At 42.4% G+C, this 21,234-nt stretch overlaps 1 protein-coding gene across 7 annotated transcripts in view; it reads left to right on the top strand.

The window, feature by feature from the left end:
• The window catches only part of DIAPH1 (diaphanous related formin 1), a 93,890-nt gene that overhangs the window by 38,023 nt on the left and 34,633 nt on the right, over window positions 1-21,234 (top strand). For 4 of the 7 annotated variants that reach the window (XM_027606350.2, XM_027606352.2, XM_027606349.2 and 1 more), the window contains 5 exons: window positions 419-483; window positions 1,738-1,917; window positions 2,652-3,434; window positions 4,288-4,402; window positions 4,896-4,904. In XM_027606350.2, coding sequence (XP_027462151.2) covers window positions 419-483; window positions 1,738-1,917; window positions 2,652-3,434; window positions 4,288-4,402; window positions 4,896-4,904 — 1,152 coding nt within the window. The remainder of the gene's footprint in view (window positions 1-418; window positions 484-1,737; window positions 1,918-2,651; window positions 3,435-4,287; window positions 4,403-4,895; window positions 4,905-21,234) is intronic. The other 3 variants (XM_027606353.2, XM_027606351.2, XM_027606348.2) reach the window with 1 other exon arrangement.

Genomic DNA, 21,234 nt, shown 5'->3' with positions numbered 1-21,234 from the left:
GTCCCTAGGTATTTCCATTTTTGTCTTTAGGTGATAACTAGCTTCTGTGCTAGGGATATACAGACCTTTAGTTTATTGTTACATAAATCTAAAAATTTACCCCTACTCAAACATCACCCCACCGTTTGAAGGGACTTTACCTATTATCTGTGATTCCTGCTGGTCTCAGACATTCTTAAGTACCAGTTGTAGGCACTCTCCAGGCCATCCAGCATGGTGGCCTTACTATATAACAGGCACTCAGAAATTGCATGTTGAACTTAACTGAAAGATTTATTTCTTTGTCTAGAGCAGAAAATTAAGAAGGATAATAAAAATAAGCAAATGGACAAAAGACTGCCCTTTGGTTATATTGAAGGGTGTAGGTAGTGGGAAAGACAAGAGAATTGGGAGCTTCACTTACTGACTTTCTTTTCAGATCAGATGATTGATAAAACAAAGGTGGAGAAATCTGAAGCCAAAGCTACAGAACTGGAAAAAAAGGTGTGTATAAGAGATCAAAAAAATGGAAGGCCTTTCTTTTTTTCTTTTTAAGGATTATGATTTTTTTTCTGACATGTGAAACTGTTACCTGTGATATTTTCCAAGCATTCAGCACCCAGTAGCAGTTCCTAGGGGAAACCTTTTGGTATAGGTTTGTCACTGGAGAAACTAATATGGATGTGATCCTGAGGAGTTAGTAGTACGCGGTTCTTGAGCCCCTGGGTAGGGACAGGAATGAAAGATGGACTCTCATGTCTAACAGTGACAGCTCTTACGGTTTGACTGGTATCTCAGGCTCTTACCCCTAGTAGAACAACAGGGACTGGAATATGTCTGAATTCTTTTTTTCTCTTCAGTTGTTAGGACTTCTATTGTGGTTGATAGGGTTTTGCTCCTAGAGGCTGCTGGGATTGTACACCATAGCTGCTCTGGTGTAAATGTCTTAACAATGTGAAATTTCTTTACAAATTTTAGGTTTGTTGTCATTTTGCCTTTTTTTTTTTTTTTTTTTTTTTAACAGAGAGTTCGAGTGCAGGGTTGGGGGTGGAGGGGAGCAGCAGAGGGAGAGGAAGAGAATCTTAAGCATACTCTGTGCTGAGCACAGAGCCTGACGTAGGGCTCAATCTCACAATCCTGAGATCATGACCTGAGCTGCAATCAAGAGTCAGATGCTTGACCGACTGAGCCACCCAGGCACCCTATTTGTTATTTGTTTTTTAATCCAAATACGGTTGACATACAATGTTAGATTAGTTTTAGGGGCACAGCATAGTGATTCAGCAACTCTATACATTATGCTGTGCTCTCCACGAGTGTAGCTACCGTCTGTCACCACACAACACTATTACAGTACCGTTCACTATATTCCCTGTGCTGTACCTTTCATCCCCGTGACTTACTCCATAACTGGAAGCCTGTACCTTCCACTCCCCCTCGCCCATTTTGCCCATCCCCCACCCCCTTTCCCTCTGGCAAACATCTCTGTGTTCTCTGTATTTATCAGTTCATTTCTGCTTTTTTCATTTGTTTTGTTTGTTTTTAGAACCCCCCAAATTAGATAGACTGGAAATGATCCCTGGTTCCCTCTACTTTAACGTTGATTTTGAGTTCAAAATTATGGTGGTCTTTTTTTCCCAGGCATTTCCTAGGAAAGTGAGCTCTGTAAAGGATTGGGACAGAACAGTGAATTTGGGAGGACAACACTCTGCTTCTTCCTCTAGAGCTTACTAAGAGCCTAATTCCTTTCTCCTTTAGTTGGACTCAGAGTTAACAGCCCGACATGAGCTACAGGTAGAAATGAAAAAGATGGAGAGCGACTTTGAGCAGAAGCTCCAGGATCTTCAGGGAGAAAAGGATGCATTGAATTCTGAAAAGCAGCAGATTGCCACAGAGAAACAGGACTTGGAAGCAGAGGTGTCTCAGCTCACAGGAGAGGTAATGTTTGAGCAGGGAAGGCAGAGTGATCTCTAAGCCATCGGCAGCTCATGATGGGCCTGTCTTGCAGCAGGAGTCAGTCATCTTACTTCTAGGCAAGGTTTAGCTACCAATAGGTGATCTAGTTAAATGATGCATATTTTAAAAATCATTTACTATTTTTTGTTTCATTTTGAGGTAACACACAAGATAGAAAATTTGGAAAATACGAACAGTATAGAGAGTAAAAGGAGTCACGGTAGTACCCAAAAATAAAACTAAGTCATCTCATAAATTCAGGAGTAAAATCCAAAAAAAAGTCTTCATATATTTGCTGATTTTCTCTTACTTTAACTATTTCTGGACAGATGAATTGCCCACACTCTCTTTGCAGTTAGTTATTTAAATGATCTGTGATATCTGATAACTTGATCGCCCATGTGCTTATCTCACTAGAATATTTGATTTACTTGAACTTTGCATTTTTTAATTAAAGGGAGATTTTAACATAAAGGTTGAAGTTGCCTTTTTAATGCAAAGCATGCTGAACTAAGAACATGAAGACCTGAATTCTAGTCTTGGCTCTGCCACTAAGTATCAATGTGACTTTAGGTGAATCATTTCATCTGTCTGACTCCTTTCAGTGTCTTCATGTGTAAAAAGAAAACTGGATTAAGTAATTTTTTAGGTCGTTTCCAACCCCAGTGGTCCCTGAAGCGGAGTGAAGAGTACTTCCATTGATGTTGTTCCTCTAGGTTGCCAAGCTGTCCAAGGAACTGGAAGATGCCAAGAAAGAAATGACTTCTCTTTCTGCTGCAGTTACTGCTGTAGCCCCTCCTAGCAGTGCTACTGTTCCCCCCACTCCTGGCACTGTTACTCCACCCCCAGCCCCTCCTTTACCAGAAGAGCTTAGCATACCCACCTCACCTCCTCTTCCTGGAGGTGCTACCATTCCTCCTCCTCCACCACCCCCTCCTTTGCCTGGGAGTGTCCCCCTGCCCCCTCTTTTGCCTGAGGGTGCTGGCATCCCCCCACCCCCTCCTTTGCCTGGGAGTGTTGGCATCCCTGTACCACCCCCTTTGCCTGGGGGTGCTGGCATCCCCCCACCTCCTCCTTTGCCTGGGAGTGCTAGCATCTCCTTACCACCCCCTTTGCCTGGGGGTGCTGGCATCCCCCTACCTCCTCCTCTGCCTGGGGGTGCTGGCATCCCCCCACCTCCTCCTCTGCCTGGGGTTACTGGTATCCCTCCACCCCCTCCTTTGCCTGGGGGTACTGGCATGCCCCCACCCCCTCCTCCCTTGCCTGGAGGAGCAGGAATGCCACCTCCCCCTCCTCCTCTTCCTGGTGGTCCTGGAATCCCTCCACCCCCTCCATTTCCTGGCGGTCCTGGAATTCCTCCACCTCCACCCGGAATGGGTGTGCCTCCACCTCCCCCTTTTGGATTTGGAGTTCCTGCAGCCCCAGTTCTGCCATTTGGATTAACCCCAAAGAAGCTTTATAAGCCAGAGGTGCAACTCCGAAGGCCAAACTGGTCCAAGGTGAGAATTTCTGTCCGTTTTTTCCTCAATAGATATCTTAAGAAGCCAATTTAGTTTCCTACTTTGTATTTTATGCCCTGGTGGGCTTCTGTTTCTTATGGCTAGCATCTGTCTGTCTTCAGGTTGCATTCACGCTTATGTTTACTCAGCGCAAATTAGGCATCTTCTGTGTGCCAGACATCACTTTGGAGAATTCTTTGAGCCCTCTACTCTGCTACAAAACCTAAACATATCCTTAAGTTAATGTTTTTGGCTTTTTCTCTGAGGGTATGAGTGCCACAGTAACCCACAGTTTGATAATAGTCATTTCACCAGTCTGCAAGCTGTTGATAATAGTGCTGATCTGAAAGTTGTGGATTTATGGATACACCCTCCTACCTCTTCCCCATAAATGAGGTATAGAGGACATGTGTGCATAGCACAGTATTGTTTCCACTCTGTTCGAGGCCCCTATGATTCTGCTTTGGCCTTCTGCTTCCAGAAACCAAGTTAAAGGAGCTTAAGGATTTACTTACAAAATGAGCAAGTATGTCAGTTAGCCAGATTGATGGGGAGAATATAATGTAGAACAAGGGAAGATGTGAAATACAACCTCAATACTTCTAAAATTAGAGGATGTGAGGTTAGAAGGAGGATAAGTAACATAAGTGAACCTAGCTCTTGAATGAACTGGGAGCACTATGTCCGGATCCTTCCATGCAGAGCACAGCTCTTGTGTGTCTCCTGTTAGTCTTACTCTAGTAAGTCATTGCTCAGAACCACCACCCACCTCTTCTGCATCTTAGTCAGTTTTCTAGGATGGAAAGTACAGGGCTCCAGTTAGTAACTCTTAACACCCTGCCCGTATCCACAGTTTGTTGCTGAGGACCTGTCTAAGGACTGCTTCTGGACAAAGGTGAAGGAGGACCGCTTTGAGAACAACGAACTTTTCGCCAAACTTACTCTGACCTTTTCTGCCCAGACCAAGAGTGAGTACCTTCCTCTTTCATGCACAGGTCCAGTATAGGACTTAGAGTATCCTTTAAGTGAGTCTCCCATTCCTTTCCCTTCCCTGAGTGAGGGTTGAAGAGAGATGGTTTTTCCCATTTGGAAGAAATTAAGATATTTTTGTATTCTGGGGATGCTGGGGTTGGAAAAGAAAACTGTTGCATTTTGGTATTTTTCTTCCCCAATTTTTTGGCATGTAGGTATTTTTTATCAGTATAACATGTTGGGGATATGAGATTAAGGTGACATGAAGCTCATTATGGGCCCCATTTTGATAATACTCTTGAACGGATTCTGGCACTGTCTTTAAGGTGCCATCCCAGACCTACAAACTTAATAAGGGTTGGGCCAGTCTTTAACAGGTTAGGTGGTTGAGTGACTGTCTACAATAACAACCATGTGTGATTCTTTTTCTTTTCTTCATTTCTTTTCAATATCTGATGCTTTCCTCTTCCTGGCCCTTTGCTCCTCCAGCTTCAAAAGGTAAGAATACAGAAGAGCCTTTTAATTGGGTATCTTGAACATTAGAGAAAAGATGTAACAGATGTAAAGGAATTTCTCTTTAGAAAACTGAGAAGAGATCAGGGATTGATTTATCTTCTCTCTCTTTTTTTTTTAAGAGTCTAGAAGGACCAGTAGCTGTGATGTTTAACTGACAGCATAGACAGTTGTTTTAAGTTTAAGTCAAAGCTTAGTTGTTCTTTCTTTGGAAGGCAGGGGACACCTTAAGTATTTTAATACCATGACCTTACATTACTGTTGTGTTTTATAGTCTTCCAAGTGCTTTAACACATATTATTTCTTGGACCAGCCAAGAAGCCTTAAGAGATACGCAGCTTGTGTATTATCTCCATTCTGTAGCATGCTTGAACTGAATATAGGTAACTTGCCCAAGGTCAAATGACCAGATCCAAGGACCTTCTGGTCCTTGTCTTTTTTTTTTTTTTTTTTTTTTAATAAAGTCTTGCTTTTCTTCTTCACCTTCATATCTTCCCCTTTGTTCTGGAAGAGCTGATCTGTTTTGCCCTCTTCTTTCTTCACTTCCTAATTCTTGTGGTTTTTGTGCTGCGTTGGGACGGGGCACTTGTAGTTTTTTCCCCCGAGGGATACAGTATTTGAATTTAATGACAATTATAGCCTAATAATTTTGTATTTCCATCTCAGAGCTTTTTTTTTTTTGTTTCCTTTGAGGTGTATTTTGACCCTAGTGATGAAAATTAAGTGCAACTTTTGAGCATTTCCCCCTCTTCTGTCTGCCCTTCCCCTATCCCCAGTAAATAAGCACTTATTATTTTTTCCTTAAGTGAACTGATGGAAGCAGGCTGCACTTTGTTCTGTTAAGGAGCCTAACACTGCTAGGAGCCCTTGGTGGCCCCTAGTTAGGTGTGTCTATCTGGAGCATAAGATCGCTGGGCTCCAGCGTGACCTCTTGCCTTTCACTCAGGGCGGAGTGGCCTTGTACTCTAGAAGAACTGTTATCTGCTGAACTAAAGTGCAGCTAAGGGGTTGACTTCCACCTGCTTAGTGAAAAAATCCTGTGATAATGACCACTTAGGCTATTCTGGTATATCAGCGACGATTAGTTGACAGAGAAACTCAAAATCAAATGATTTCCTAATTTGTAGGTTCATAGAATCTACCCCTGTGTTGGCCTGTGGCATAAGTCCCGTTCTCTCAGCTGTGCCCTGAGCACCACTGCACCTGCATACCGGCCAGGCGGCTTTCCTCCCACCTTGGCCACCCCCTTCCTCTGTACATTTGTATTACTAGTGATTATAGTGAGGTTTTCTGCACTTTCGTGGTTTTCCTTGGCATTTTATTCCCGCTATGAATTGATAGTGTTTTAAAAATCCCCGAGGAAGACCATGTGTCATTTTTTGTCATTTTCAGCAGTGTAACCACACTTTTTAATGCTCCTTTAGCTCTCAGATTCTGCCCTGGAAACTACTTTCTTTTCATTTGAAGGTTTTAACTTTCTACCAGCCTTGGCTTTCCCCCACTCCCCAAATTATTCTTAGAAAACTCTATATCTTAATCTGGAAAAAAATGAGTATGACTTAGTTTAGTTTAGTGGAGTATTGATTTTCAGGTAGTAATAATCTGCACTACTAGATTGCTGCTCTTGTGATGAAGGAAATTCCTAGCTAGGCTTTAAAATCTTTAGCTTCAGTTAGCACTTGCAGGTGTTAACTTGGCACTCTGTCTTAATTTCCTCGTTTTTCCATTAGGAAACACTAGGGGATGTGCCCTCGAAAATTACGAAATCATGAGCAGTTTTCCAGACATTCTAAATCTCAGCGATTTAATTTTCCTGTCAAGTATAATCCTGAATATTTACTGTTTACCCAACTCTGAGTGACCCACAGCACTCAGATGCAACAGAACTTCCCTGCTGCTTGTAGCCCTTGCTGTGTCTGTTACCCATTTCCCCCCCAAATAAGAACTCCCTCCCCCTTTTAAAAATTCTTTCCTCTTTGGATTTTTAATGTTTTCCTGACTTTAATGTTGTCTGATTTATTTTTTCCTTCTCTCTTTACCGGCTTTCTTTCTTTTTTAAGATTTTATTTATTTCTTCATCAGAGAGAGAGAGGCAGAGGGAGAAGCAGGCTCCCTGCTGAGCGAGGAGCCCAATGCGGGACTCAATCCCAGGACCTGGGGATCATGACCTGAGCCACCCAGGCACCCTTTTTTTTTTTTTAAAGATTTATTTATGTATTGGACAGAGAGAGGGAACACAAGCAGGGGGAGTGGGAGAGGGAGAAGCAGGCTTCCCGCCATGCAGGGAGCCCGATGTGGGTCTCAATCCCAGGACCCTGGGATCATGACCTGAGCCAAAGGCAGATGCCTAATGACTGAGCCACCCACGCGCTGCTCTTTACCAGCTTTCTTTTCCTTTGTTTTAGTCTGTAAATCTGTGGTGCTGCAAGAGGTATTAGAGTGTTGGGGTTTGTTGAATGTGTCTCTTGGGAACAAAATACTTGCTTTAATACCATTTGCAGGGGCCTCAGGTGGCAGCCAGAAGTGCTCTGTAGGGACCTCATGCCATGTGTAACTCCCACTGTGATCATACTAATTTGCCTTTGTCTTTCCTGATGTGGTTTTGAACTACTTCTCTTGGTGCTCAGGCTGGCAAACTTAGTGCAGACTTCCCAATAGCCCCCTTGCTCACAACAAGCCAGAAACACTTCAGTAAAAAAGGCTTTGGGGTTCTTAAAGTCTTTATCAGGTAAGGAAATTCAGGCTCTAGCAACTTCAGAGGTGAGCGCTCAGAGGACCCACATCTCCTCAGTATGAAAGCAAGGTTGCTTTTGCTTCTGGTACTTTAAACATGTCCAGTATAAAATTTCAGAAGATCTTTATCCTTAATCCTGTTTTTCAAGTAGGTAACCAGTTTCAGTTTCCAAGTCTTTTATTCAGTCTTAATATTGATGATATAAATGATAGATGAATACTCATTACCACTCCATGAATATTCTGTCCTTCAGATAAAGAATTAGAGACACAGCTTGAATAACTTTTCCTAGGCTGTATAGTAAGTGCCAGAGCCAGGATTCAGACTCTGGAGTGTGTGACTCCAAAGTCCTTGCTCTAGCCCTCTGCTTCCCAGAAGCATATGTGCCTGTCCTAAGAACTTCTGGGAGCTTAGATCCAGACAAAAGATGAAAGAAGGGGATATGCTGGCTTTTGCAACCACTTCATTCATTCAGGCACTTCTCTTTCAGTCCTTGAACTGGCAGTGACTCTTAGTACAAAAAAGGAACAGCAGATTAGGGAAAGTAGGTGAAATGCTGGATATTTAGGGTTGAGGAAGAGGAAATATGTTCTGATTGTAGTACATTCAACTGTAGCAAAACGAACCCAGTTGGAGAAAAAAGGCCTGCTTATCTAGTATAGTGGAAGTTCTCCTTAGGTGATTTCAGGGCAATAGTTGCCAGACTTGATGAGGAAGTTATTTGGACAGGAGGTTTTCATAATGCTTCATTATTTCCTCTCTCACTTGCTAAACGCAAGTTTCTGTTATTTGTTAGACATGATGGATTCCCCTTATATTTTACTGATAGCCAAAACTTCCTGTATATCTACTCCAGGAATGGACATTAGAGAGAACACCCACCTTACTCTTCACATCTGCCTCCTCTAGTCACAGTTCTCCAGCCACTGCGTCATTATGGTTCAGGAAGGTGTGAGCCTTTTTAATAAGAGAAGGGCCCAGAGAGAGGAACCAGTCTTCCTATGTATACTACAGGTTCTCTTACACATTTTTCTCTCTTAAGGATTAGTCTTTTGTTTTTGAACTCTTGACTTCCTATAAATCACAGATTTACTCCATCAGTTTATTCCTAGTCAGGGAATATTATGAATTCAGACCTGATAGGCAGTACTATAAAACTTGGGGGTCCTTTTCACTTTCTCACCATCCTTATGGTGATCAGCAAGGAGTCTTTTATCATAGTCTCTTTGTTGACTCTCTCTCTTGAATTCCTTAGGAACATGCTTAGTAGTTAAACTAATTTTTTTTTCATCCTTTTCTGGGGAGCATTTTCATCACTGGTGATTGAGGTCATTATTTGTATGAATAAAATAACTAGTTTTTCATTCAGCTTTTCTTCTAACTCTGACTCTCTTGTTGATGACATGATCTCATGAAAAATAGTACCTCTTAAAACTGTGTGGGAAATGATAACTGTTGTACTAAGTACAGTGGCATTTTCCTTTTTAGGTTTATGCGTTCCAAAAACCTTTTGCACTCAGAAGATCCACAAGTTACCCTCAGTAGGTGTGCATTGGTCAATATGTAGTGTCAGACCCTCTCCCTGTTTAAGTATGAGGTGCATTGTGGGAACTGTGAGTATCAGAACAGTTCTCCAAGTGATTTTCAGCAGTAACTTAGAAAGAACTCTGGCTAAAAAGTAAGATCTTGAGCAGGAGCTAAGAATTTCATAAATAATAACCATATTCTAGTTAGGATTTGACTGTGCGTCAAGATCCCAAGGTTTGTGCTCTTGTCCCATAAGTCAGAACTGTTGGCAACAACCATCTGTTGCTCTCCCAGAGCTTTGTTGGTTCAGGCTTCAAGAGGAGCCTGTGGTGGGGAAGCAATCCCTTCTTTCCCCCTAGATTGAAGGGTCTTTTTTCTTTTCCCTGTGATCCTCTTTTGTCCACTAGGTGGCACTCCTTCAGTTGGATCTTTATCAGGAAGTGTACAAGTGAATCTTTACAGTTTCTGCAACTTTAACCCCTTGAAACAAGATTTTGTTAGAGCTCAACATGCTCCACCTTACTCAGTGAGTCTCTTGACAGAAAGATGTCTGTTCCATCAGTTCCTTAATCTTCTCAAGTGTATAGGATAAGGACTTGTGCTATTCAAGTGAATATTTGTTAGGATTGTTGTCTTTTAATTACTAATAGTCTTGGGTTCTGAGTAGGATCAGACTATTAGTGCAAAGTGTTTGGGAAGTTCCATTATATCAGATGGTACTTCCTTGTGATTTAAAACACTTAAATCCGTGGCACCTGAATTTGCTCAGTCAGTTAAGTGTCCGACTTCTTGATTTCAGCTCAGGTCATGATATCAGGGTCGTGAGATTGAGCCCTGTGTCAGACTCCGTGCCCAGCGTGGGGCTTACTTAAGATTCTCTCTTGGGGCACCTGGGTGGCTCGGTCATTAAGCATCTGCCTTCGGCTCAGGTCATGATCCCAGAGTACTGGGATCGAGCCCCACATCAGGCTCCCTGCTCAGCGGGAGGCGGGCTTCTCCCTCTCCCACTCCTCCTGCTTGTGTTCCCTCTCTCACTGTCTCTCTCTCTCTCTGTCAAATAAATCTTTTTTTTTTAAATTCTCTTTCCCTCTCCCTCTGCCCACCCCCCCCAATCTCCTGCTTGCACAAGTGCACATGCGCACTCTCTCTCTCTCTCTCAAAAAAATAAAAGACCTAAATCTGCTCCTATCACCTGGGATTATGAGGAGCCCTGTGTATTTGGATTGTCCTTTCCCCTCATCAGGGGTATAAAAAATAACCTACCCCCCCCCACAAACACACCCATCTCTAATCCCAACCTTTCCATCACTATTTGCCTCGAATTCATTGGATCTAATATTAGCTTATTTATCTTGGTTCATATTACTTCCTATAGGGAGCCCCAGACTTCCAGGTCACCCTCGTATCCCATACTCGAATCCCCATAAAGCTCTTTCTATCTCCTATTCAGTCTCCCCCTCTGATCCTCCCTGAGTTGGTTCAGGCTTCAAGAGGAGCCTGTGGTGGGGAAGCAATCCCTTCTTTCCCCCGAGATTGAAGGGTCTTTTTTTTTTCCCTGTGATCCTCTTCTTTGTGACCTCTGGAATTCATGTTCCATTACTAGAAAAATCTCCTCTGACATCAATTTCACCTTGTTGATCTAAAAGAGACCTGGCTTTCCCTCAACACTGCTTTCCTTCTTGCCCTCGAGTGTGGTGGGATTTTTTCGCCCATAAACCTCATCCCAATGAACTGGGACCCAGAGATGGTGAAGATGTCCTCTTTGTTGTTTATTGCCACTTTCAGATCATTCCACCTTTCTCTTTGCTAAAACCCCGTAATTTTGTATCTCATGACATCAAATGACATCACCCAGTTCCTCTCTTAGTGCCAATCATCTACTGACATCCCGAGCTACTCCTTATTCCTTAGCCAAGTTAGCTGTGGCCGCTCTTGGCGGTACTCCATGACCACTTCCACCTTAGTTCTTAGCAATTTCTACACGAAAGGGTCATAATCCTACCAGTATGCTGGCTTCACAGTTCCTTGAATTGTTCTTTTCCAGTGATTTTGTCTTATCCCTTACCTTACCCATTCAACTGCAGCCTTTCTCCAATCTTAACTTCATGCCACCCATGTTCTAGCTTTTTACGTCTCTCTCTTTAGGACCCTGACTGCCTTAGTCCTCCAGCCCCACTGAGACATCCAGTCCATTTGTCCTACCACCTTTCACTGTGTTTCTGCTCCTTGATGACTTCACTCTCCTCCTCAGCTAAAATTCTGTGGTTAATCATGATAATCACTCTCTTCAGTGTTTTCCCCTTCCATTACTTCTCTCTGATTTCATCATAATTGATGGGCAAAAAAAACGACAGTCTTTCTGCACCCTGCACAGGTAGCTGTGCAAGTGAACGTGGCTGAAAAAAACAACAAACACCTGGTCCTCCTGGATAGACTTTCTCCACTTGGCTTTCAGGACAGCAGACGCTGTTACTTATTCCCCTACCTCACTGGCCGTTCTTGATTCTGGCTCCCATCTGCTCAGTTTGCATTGTGACATGCCCCTCGATCCTGCCAGGCAATCTGATATTAAACATTACATGTCTGTTCAGCTTCCCATTCTCCTAAATTATTATTTCACTTTTTCTGTCTTCAAAGACCCAACTCCTTCATCTTCATTCTCAGTTGAGCATGTCTTCCTCCTACTTCACTGAGAAAACTGAAGCCATTATTGGAAAAGGCACTTCTGTGGACTTCCACCATTACTGTACCCACTCTCTATTTTCCTCTCTCTTACCATGGTCCTGTTTAAGCCAGTTCCTGTACTTCAACAAATGCATAGAGTACATTAAAAATATAAAATTAAAAAATCTCCCTCTCCTTGCCTGGAGTGACCATGGTTAACATACCTTTCACCTGCATATGTATTATTCTAATAAAGGAATGAACGAAATCCTTTTCTTTGTGTGGAAATGTGGGAAATTTTCATAGAACCTTACTGGAAATTTAAGGGGCAGGGGAATAAAGATAAAATGACAGAAATATGAGAGTATACACATATTTTTAATGTAATCTTTGTGATTCCATGTGGTAGATATACATTCTGCATTTTGCTTAACATGATTCAGCACCTCTTGCTATCGTAACATAGAGATGTACCTCATTTCTAATGGATAGTTAGTACTTTTTTTTTAAAGATTTATTTATTGTAGAGAGAGAAAGAGTGAGCACAGTTGTGGGGAGGGCAGAAGAAGATGGAGAGAGAGAATCTCAAGCAGACTCCCTGCTGAGTGCAGAGCCCCATGCGGGGCTTGATCCCAGGACCCTGAGATCATGACCTGAGCTGAAATCAAGAATCAGATGGTTAACCGACTGAGCCACCTAGGCACCCCTCTGATGGATAGTTGTATTTTTTCAAATGCAATGTAAATGTATACAGTTGATCCCTTACTGAGAAGTTACCATTTTTATATTATAAGCAGTGCTGCAGGAAGAATCATACTTATCTCTGTATTCTTGCATTTCTGCATAATGAATTCTTAAAAATAAAATTTTGGGGCCCCTATTGCTGGGTATAGGATTGTACCAATTTGCCCTTCCATCAAAAATAAGAAATTATAGGGTGCCTGGATAGCTCAGGTGGTTAAGCGTCTGCCTTTGGCTCAGGTTGTGATCTCCGGGTCCTGGGATCAAGACGGACTCCCTGCTCAGGGTGGGAGTCTGCTTCTCCTTCTCCCTCTGCCACTCTCTTGCTTTCTCTCTCTCTGTCAAATAAATAAATAAAATCTTTAAAAAAAATTACTTATTGTAACATCTGATAGGGGAAACTGATACCTTGTTTTAATCTGACCATTAATGAGATTGCACCAGAATTTTCCATCATGCCTTGACTTTTTCCTCATCTATAAAATGAGACAGATTTACCTAAAGATGCTCTTAGTTTGAAACTTCTGGTCTTGTTATGTTTTTTTTCTTTGTTTTGCTTGCATAAGCTGTCTTGGTGTTACCTGTTTATCAGCTGAAACTCTTCTGTTTTGATTGTTTGCTAAACAATTCTTGTAATGTTTTCTTTGTTTTGGTCTGAATTTCATTCTTTTTCCCTGCACTGAGGTCAGGCATTAGAAATTGCTGCTTGTTTACAACTAGTGTTTGGGGGTAGAGCTACACTGATGCAAAACTGTAAAACTTTTGCATGAAGGTTGCTGGTTTAGTTTCCACAGAAGACTTACTGGTGGAGATTTAGGAAGGGTGTCATCAGATAAAGATAATTAAACTTTAATTCTTTCTAAACTGAGGAATTTGATAGTATCTGCAGTGTGCACTTTCTCCTTTTCACCACCAGATGGCACATGGATCTCTTCTGTTTTAGATGTGTCATTGTTACGTCTGAGAGTGATGCAGTCACGTTAGAGAGAGACAACCTCTGTTGGTTTCAAATACCAACTGCATGTTATGCTGCCCTCTATCTGTCAGGAAATTCATTTGGAGGACTGATCAGTGAAATTATGACAGGAAGCTGTAGCTTGCTGTTTTCCAAAAGGGTCCCCCCCTTGCAGCTAGTATCTTTAATAGGAGCAACATTTGTATTTTTTGGAGGGTACAGAGGCTGGAAAATGTTTTCCTTTTTGTTTTAGTCTGATAACTTCATGAAAGCATAGCCTTCCTTTTAAAGTGCTTAAAGAGAAAATTGTTTTTTACCAGCTTGGTAGTTCATTATATACATATTTGTAACCCCAGGATATACATATTCCTAATCCCATCTCTGTCTCTACTGAATAGCTCCTTGAAGCACATAATAGAACTCCCTGCTGATGATAAACACATAACTTCCCAGAGACCATATACTGAATTCGTTTCCTTGGAGGGAATTGCCCAACCTACCTTGGGTAGAGTTTGCTGGTGCAAAAAGGTTTTTACTGTCAACCCTTTTGTATCATTTGTTAACTCCTAACTATCCCAAGATAATCCCTGTTTTAGAGCCTCTTTCTAACTATGCAAACTTCAGTGTGTGCCTGTAGTACTCTTCTTGACATACATAGACTGAAACTGTATCTTTTAAGCCCATGGTACCATCCAGCATTATCTGCAGATTTCAGATTTGATATCTGATAAAATGACTTTTAAGTGGCCTTGTCTGAGGCTTCAGCCAAACAGTTAAGGGTATCAGTATTGTATAAATTTCTGTCATCTTGAAGTCAGTCCCTACACTTACATGTCTGTTTCTGTCAGCAATTCCCAACTTTGGTGTGTGTAAGGATTACATAAGGAGCTTGTTAAAGGTATAAATTCTTGGGCTGTTCGTCCAGAGTCGAAGTTGCAGGGAGTGTAGGAAGAGAGGTTTTCTAATAAGTACCTCATGTAAGTTTGTGGTAGGTACAGTAACCTGGCTTGATCCACGGCTTCCGTTTTTATTTCTTTTTCCATTTTCTGCTCACTGTCTTCCTCCTCTCTGCCATGGTCTGGAAGCTGCTCTGCTTTATCTCGTGATAACGTTTTGATGTCTTTCTGAGAGTAGGCGTTGGATAAGTATTATCCTTATTTTTATGGAGATCCTACAGGATCAGTTAGTGGGCAGTCTGACATTTTCTATTGACTGCTAACATTTTGGAGGCTCTACTTCAGGGGCACTTGTTTTTACAAAATTCTTCTCTTGCCATCTTCTTGGCCAGGTCTTGTTAGGCATCTTCGAAGGATGTTCTGAAGAGGTTCTCTGGAGTCTGTGAAGTAGCTGGGAACCACTTAGAGACTGATGAGGCTGGAAAGGATGGGTGGAGGGCAGATGATGGGAGATCTCTCGGGCTGTACAACAAAGATGGAGTTGTGTGAGATCAGGATGTCCAAATCACGATGAAGGGGCTTCAGCTGTGCAGATGTAACTCTTGTTCTTGTTCAGTTAGTCCCTCACCATGCGGAGTAGGGATCAGAGATGTATGGAGGAGGAGAAATGGGATGTCTCGGCAATGTCAAGAGCAGAGCTGGGCTTTGGGATAAGCAGGAGAGTGGGTGATCCAATGCTCTCAGGCTGCTACTTACTGGAGCCCAAAGCAGCTGCCTCAGGGGAACAGCACTATTCTCAGCATCCCTTATATGCTTCAGGAATTGTTGGATTTGAACTTACTTTTCTGTAAATATGGGAGCATGTCTCCACCACAAGGTGATTCCTCTGGGCTTTTTGCTTCTCTGTTACCTGTTTTTCTGCATAGGTAATCTAGGTAGTTGAAAAGTCAAGATGGTATAAAGAACGCTTATTGCCACCCTAGTGTTAACCCATCCCAGCGCTCCCCCCGACCCTTAGAGGTCATTGTGTTTGTTTCTTGATTATGCTTTTAATGTTTTGTTTTTAAGATTTTATTTATTTATTTATTTGAGAGAAAGAGAGCACAAGCGGGTGGAGGGGCAGAGGAAGAGGGAGAAGCAGGCTCCCCGTGGAGCAGGGAGCCCGATGCAGGGCTCGATCCCAGGACCCCAGGATCATGACCCGAGCCGAAGGCAGATGCTTTAACTGACTGAGCCACCCAGGCGCCCCACTTTTAATGTTTTTTTTTTAAAAAACGCAATTGTAAGCAAATACCGATAGAGATTCGTATCCTCCCTCCCCTTACCAAAGGTAACATACTATCTGTATTGTTCTGTACCTTCTGTGTCATGGGGATTTTTCATATCAGTACATAGAGATCTTCCTCATTAAAAAAAATCCTAAATTTTTCAATAAGCATGCATCGCTTTTCTAAGGAAGACTAGGATGAAACCAAAACTATGGTAATGAAATAATGTCCCTTTTTTGAAACGCTAGCTGCAGCAACTTAGCATGCCTGTGTATCCTCTTGTTCTCCCTGTTTTCCCTGCAAACTCTCTTATGTAATAAATGATTGAATACACCAACTCTAAATGTATGGCAATTCCTACTGGAGCCTTCCAGCCGTCGTGGTGTTGAGAAGAGAGACTTGAAATGTTCTGCTCTGGGCCCTTCTGGACATCTGGCCTACTTCTGGAGCATTATATTCCCAAGCAGGAGCAGAGGTTTGTATCACTAGCATAGGGATGCTACTTCATAGAGGGATATGGTCTTCAAAGGCAAGGGGTGACCTACCTCATTTTTTTCTTGCTTCTCAGTTCTTGTTCTGGAGATAATTGCTGTAGAACTTAGTACACTGTAACTGTTGTAGAATTCCGGCACCTCAACTTCAGAGCATTTTCGAAGAGTGCTGAGGATAGAGTGTTAGGCAGGAAAAGCAGGATACTATTATGTACAACCCTCATGGCAATTGTGTTTTACAGAAAAAGTGCAGAGGTAAAAGATTGGAAGGGAATATACCAGAATACTCTAACAGAATTTGTTACGGTGCTAGATTTCTTTTCCTTCAGTTTCTCTATAATGTGGTTGTCTTACTGTTGTTTGTTTTGTTTTTTTTTTTTTAGATTTTTATTTATTTATTTGACAGAGAGAGCCAGACAGCACAAGCAAGGGGAATGGCAGAGGGAGAGGAAGAAGCAGATTCCCCACTGAGCAGGGAGCCTTACCTGGGGCTTGATCCCAGGACTCTGGGATCATGACCTGAACTGAAGGCAGACACTTAACTGACTAAGCCGTCCAGGTGCCCCTGTCATTTTATTTTTTTAATGGGAAGAACAAAAGGCTAAGAAGAAAGTTTGCCATTGGCCAGAATGCTTTAAAAAGGGGTTTTTAGAGAAGTGCTTGCACCTAAAAAATGAATGTTTACAAAGCAGAATGCTAATATCCAGTGCTAGAGAGCAGGGAACAGCATCTGTACTTCACTCCTCGTAATGATCCTAGGCTGCTTGTCTTTGAAAAATCAGATTCCAATTTAAAAAGCTATTTGTTCTTCTCTCAGCATCCTTGGGTGGAGGAACCCCAGTTATACAAGAGAAGAACTTTGGTAACCCTATGTATGCAATGTGGGATGGAATCTTTCCTTCCTGATCCTATGGTAATCCCAACTCTGTTCTTAGAGTCAGTGATTGTTCCTTTCGTTATTTATTTGATTAGAATATAAGATATGTGTGTGTTTAAATTTCCTCTTGGAAAGAAAAACTGCTGAAATCCTTCAAAGAAGAGTGACTCACTTTTCCTCACCCTCTTTTCCTCTTCTGCTTGCATTCCTACTCTGCTTGCATTCTTCTTTTCAGCCACGGGGTGTGCGCAGTTGAGCTATTTTGGCTCAGGTTCCAGATTGTGAGGTCAGAAACTAGGGATTGGAGGAGAGTATCAGGTGACTTTCAGTAACAGGATGACGATCCTGCCCTCATCCCCACCCCTTCTCCCCCCTCTTTCCCCACCCTTTCCTGGCTTCCACATTAGGAACAAAGAAGGGAAAAAAACAGCAGTATGACGAAGAAAACCAGCTGCTGCCATTGCAGACTCAGGCTGGGGGCTGGGTATTTATTCCATCTGTTCTCTTTGTTAGGCTCTTACCCTGTTACTTCCCCTCCCAGGACCCTGACTGAAATGGAAGGTGTTTCTAGGATCCTTTGTTACTGAAAATAGCTTAGAAATGTGCCGTTTACTCGCGATTTAGGTGAGACACAGCAAAGATTAAAACTGTTCCAAGCACCTAGAAAAAGATGAAGGTATTTCTCCTTCTCAGTCTGATTCAAGAATACCTATTTGATGTCAGATGCTGTGAGTGGTAGGAGGTCATTATTTGTTCTTTCCAGTCATAGGAACAGTGTTGCCTAATAGGTGGTATCTTCATTTATAACTGAGAAATTGAAAGTACAGAATTAATATGTCCTTTGTTTATTAAGATCTCATAGCAAGAAAATACCAAGCCAGAATTTGATCCCAGATCTTTTAGGTTTAGAATCTAGCATTTAGGGGAAGGGAGTGGCACAAAGGCAGGCGTGTTCAGAGGTGCCTACTTCTAGGGACTCTTGCAGTACTGGGCCAGCACTCTACATTTCCACAGTGACCAGTCCTAATTTCTTCAACAAATAAATCTCCAGGGGAAAAATGAGATGAGGAATATACAGGTTAAAAGAGAATTTTAAAATGTCAGCCAGTTGCAATGTGTGGATCTTATTTATATCTTTAAAGAAAAGCAAAGGTTTTATACCTAGTGCCTTCTTTTGATGCCTTTTCTCCTGTCCTCTAGCCTTAGTGTCCCCTGTCTGTCCTTCCAGTCCACCCTCACCCATATTCCTGAAGCTGATCTCTTCCTGAGTACTCCTGTACTGAGTCACCTTCCTGGGTGTGCTGGGAAAGTGTAAGAAACTCAGTGACTTCTTGTCTGAGTGATCAAATGTTTTGAGAAGTGCCCAGATTTCTAATACTGCTTTTCTGCCACCCTTTCAGACTCTTTATTTGCTCCCTTCTTCCTAACTCTTAGCACTTGGTTTTTGTACTTTGGAATTCAGTCCAGCTTTGTTCTTGTCCTTCAGGTTTATCCATCTCTCCTTAAAGCTTGCACATCCGTGGTTGCCTAGTTCTGTGGGACTTAGTAGATGGGTATTTGTTTGGCCAGGAGGTCAGTGATAGGAATCTGGTTTTCCCTGCTATGGTGTATACCTACAAATGGCTTTGAGGTGCTGAATTTTTCCCTCATGTATATTATAGCTGTGGGGAATATAAAGTAGAAATCCTCCATATGGGCACTTTCTTAAATTAGGACACGGTAGGGACCTCTTGTTTTGTCCTTTCCTCAGAATCAGAGAGCTCATATAGAGCTTGACAGACATGGCTTATTGTATGCTGGGAGGACTTGCTGATGTCGTAGCTATGTTACCCTCACAGAAACTTTTGTTATTTCCTGGGGATCTTACTAATAAGTGTTCAGATCTTTTAGATAAGCTAGGCAGATCTAGGCCTCTTCCCCAAAGGCCGTATCTAGGACTCTTCCCCAAAGGCCGTATTATATCAGAGAGAACTATACTGGTACCAGAGTCCCACTTTTTTTTTTTTTAACTTCCTATTGTTCTCTGCTCACATGTATGTACTCTTTATCTCTCTTCATGGTTGTTGGATAAGCTCACACATTTGTGCTGCCTCATGTAAGTGAGTAGAAGGCGCTGCTGACTTGGATCCACAGATTTCTCAGCATGTTTCTACTTTCTCCACTTTTCTCGTGTGTTCTCTTTTAGTCATAAAGTACTTGGGTTACTCAAGGGACATGTAGCATGAGATTATGGAGGGTGTTCCCTGTAGAATAAGGACAAACGCCTCAGGTTATATCTCAGGCCGAGCAAGTAGCTTATGGTCCTGAGTCAGTGAGTGAGAAGGAAGGTTAGGTGGAGTGGCTGTATAACTCAGCCTGAACCTTTCAGTCCTGCAGAATCTTAAAGCCCTGCAGGCTTTAGAGTCAGGCTGTGTTCTCAACAGTATTTTCCCAAATTCCTCTTTCCTAGCTCACTTACTCACTCCCACCTGCAGTTCTTAGGAACTTCAATTCCAGGGTGTCAGGCAACGCCCTTCTCCTCCATTTCCTGTTTGTGGTCTTCATTGAGAGAAGCCCGCAACAGGAAGTCCTGGGGAAGTGATGGCTTCAGCTGTAGGCCTGGGGGCATTAGCTCATTACTGCAGTTGGGGAATACTGTGCTACGGAGTAGGCCCTCCCTTCTGTTCTGGGGGCCCTTATGATCTGGGACTCAGGCCACTGACTTTGTGCCTTGACTCTTTATCTTCAGAGACTAGAAATTATCTTCCCTTCTTATGCCTCAATCTGCTTAAATTTTAGAATTCAACATAAGAATCAAGATTCATGACAAAATTAGCTTGGACTCTGTAGGGTGGATTCTTTTAACATATGCAAAAATAGTGAAGAAAGAAAAATAGGGTCCTTCTGTTGGACAGCAGGGGGTGCCCTTTCCCTTCGCTTTATTGCCTGGCACTCCCTACTGCATTCAGCCATTTTAGACAGATTGTTTTTGCTCTTAGCTAACTCCATTTTGTGTTTGTGACGCAGGAAAAAAAAAAAAGAATTGGGCCAGGGAGGAGCCCGACTGAGGGAGGAGTGAGGCAGGCCAAGACGCAGCCAACAGACTCCTTTACTCAGCACTTGTTCACCAGGGGCTTACCTTGCTGCAGGCTGCCTGCATTTTGAGCCCCAGATGTAGCAAGTCCCCGCCCTCTGAGCCAAGAACGGAGTGCTTTCTGGCTATGGCTAAGTTAGGCTACACCTAACTGTAACGGGGTGCTGGCTTTTGAGACAGCAGGCGTTGCATCCCTTCTCCCTCTTCAAGAATCTAAACCTGAGTTTAGGTTGGATTTTTCTTACAGAGATGTTGAGGGTGGTTTTCTCAATTATAGGATCAGCTAAGAGAAATAGGTACCCTTTTCACTCGGTTGTCTGAGAAGAATCTGACATCCTAATCATCCCAGGGAAGCAGTCTGACTTAAAAAAAAAAAAAACACATACAAAACATTTATTTTTGAAAAGGTAAAAAAGAAACCACATGTATATGTAATACATAAATGTATACACACATATATATGTGAAGAGAAGAATATGAAAACGATCTCCATTTCCCAATTTGTTTTATTTTTATTTTTTCTAAGTTTTTTTTTTTTAAATTTTATTTATTTATTTGACAGAGACATAGTGAGAGAGGGAACACAAGCAGGGGGAGTGGGAGAGGGAGAAGCTGGCTTCCCACTGAGCAGGGAGCCCAATGCGGGGCTCCATCCCAGGACCCTGGGATCATGACCAGAGCCGAAGGCAGACACTTAACGACTGAGCCACCCAGGCGCCCCCTTTTTTTAAGATTTTATTTGAGAGAGAGAGAGTGAGTGCACAAGCAGGAGGAGCAGCAGAGGGAGAGGGAGAAGCTGATTCCCTGCTGGGTGGGGAGCCCGACTTGGGGTTTGATTCCAGGACCCCGAGATTACGACCTGAGCTGAAGTCAGATGCTTAACTAACTGAACCACCCCAGCACCCCATCATCCCATTTAAAAACTCATGGCTCATCTTGTTTTATCTATCAACATCAACCTTCTCTTTGCTGTACCAGTTATTTAAACTGTATCCTAATTAGTTATATCATTTAATCCTTAAGTAAGTAGTTCAGAATGTATATCAAAAAATGAGTACTTTTTAAAAAAAGAATTATATTACCTTTGTC

The sequence above is a fragment of the Zalophus californianus genome, chromosome 5 (genome assembly GCF_009762305.2).
Source record: "Zalophus californianus isolate mZalCal1 chromosome 5, mZalCal1.pri.v2, whole genome shotgun sequence".
Lineage (NCBI taxonomy): Eukaryota > Metazoa > Chordata > Mammalia > Carnivora > Otariidae > Zalophus > Zalophus californianus.
Note: the sequence above shows the minus strand (reverse complement) of the source record. Positions and strands in the feature narration are given on the sequence as shown.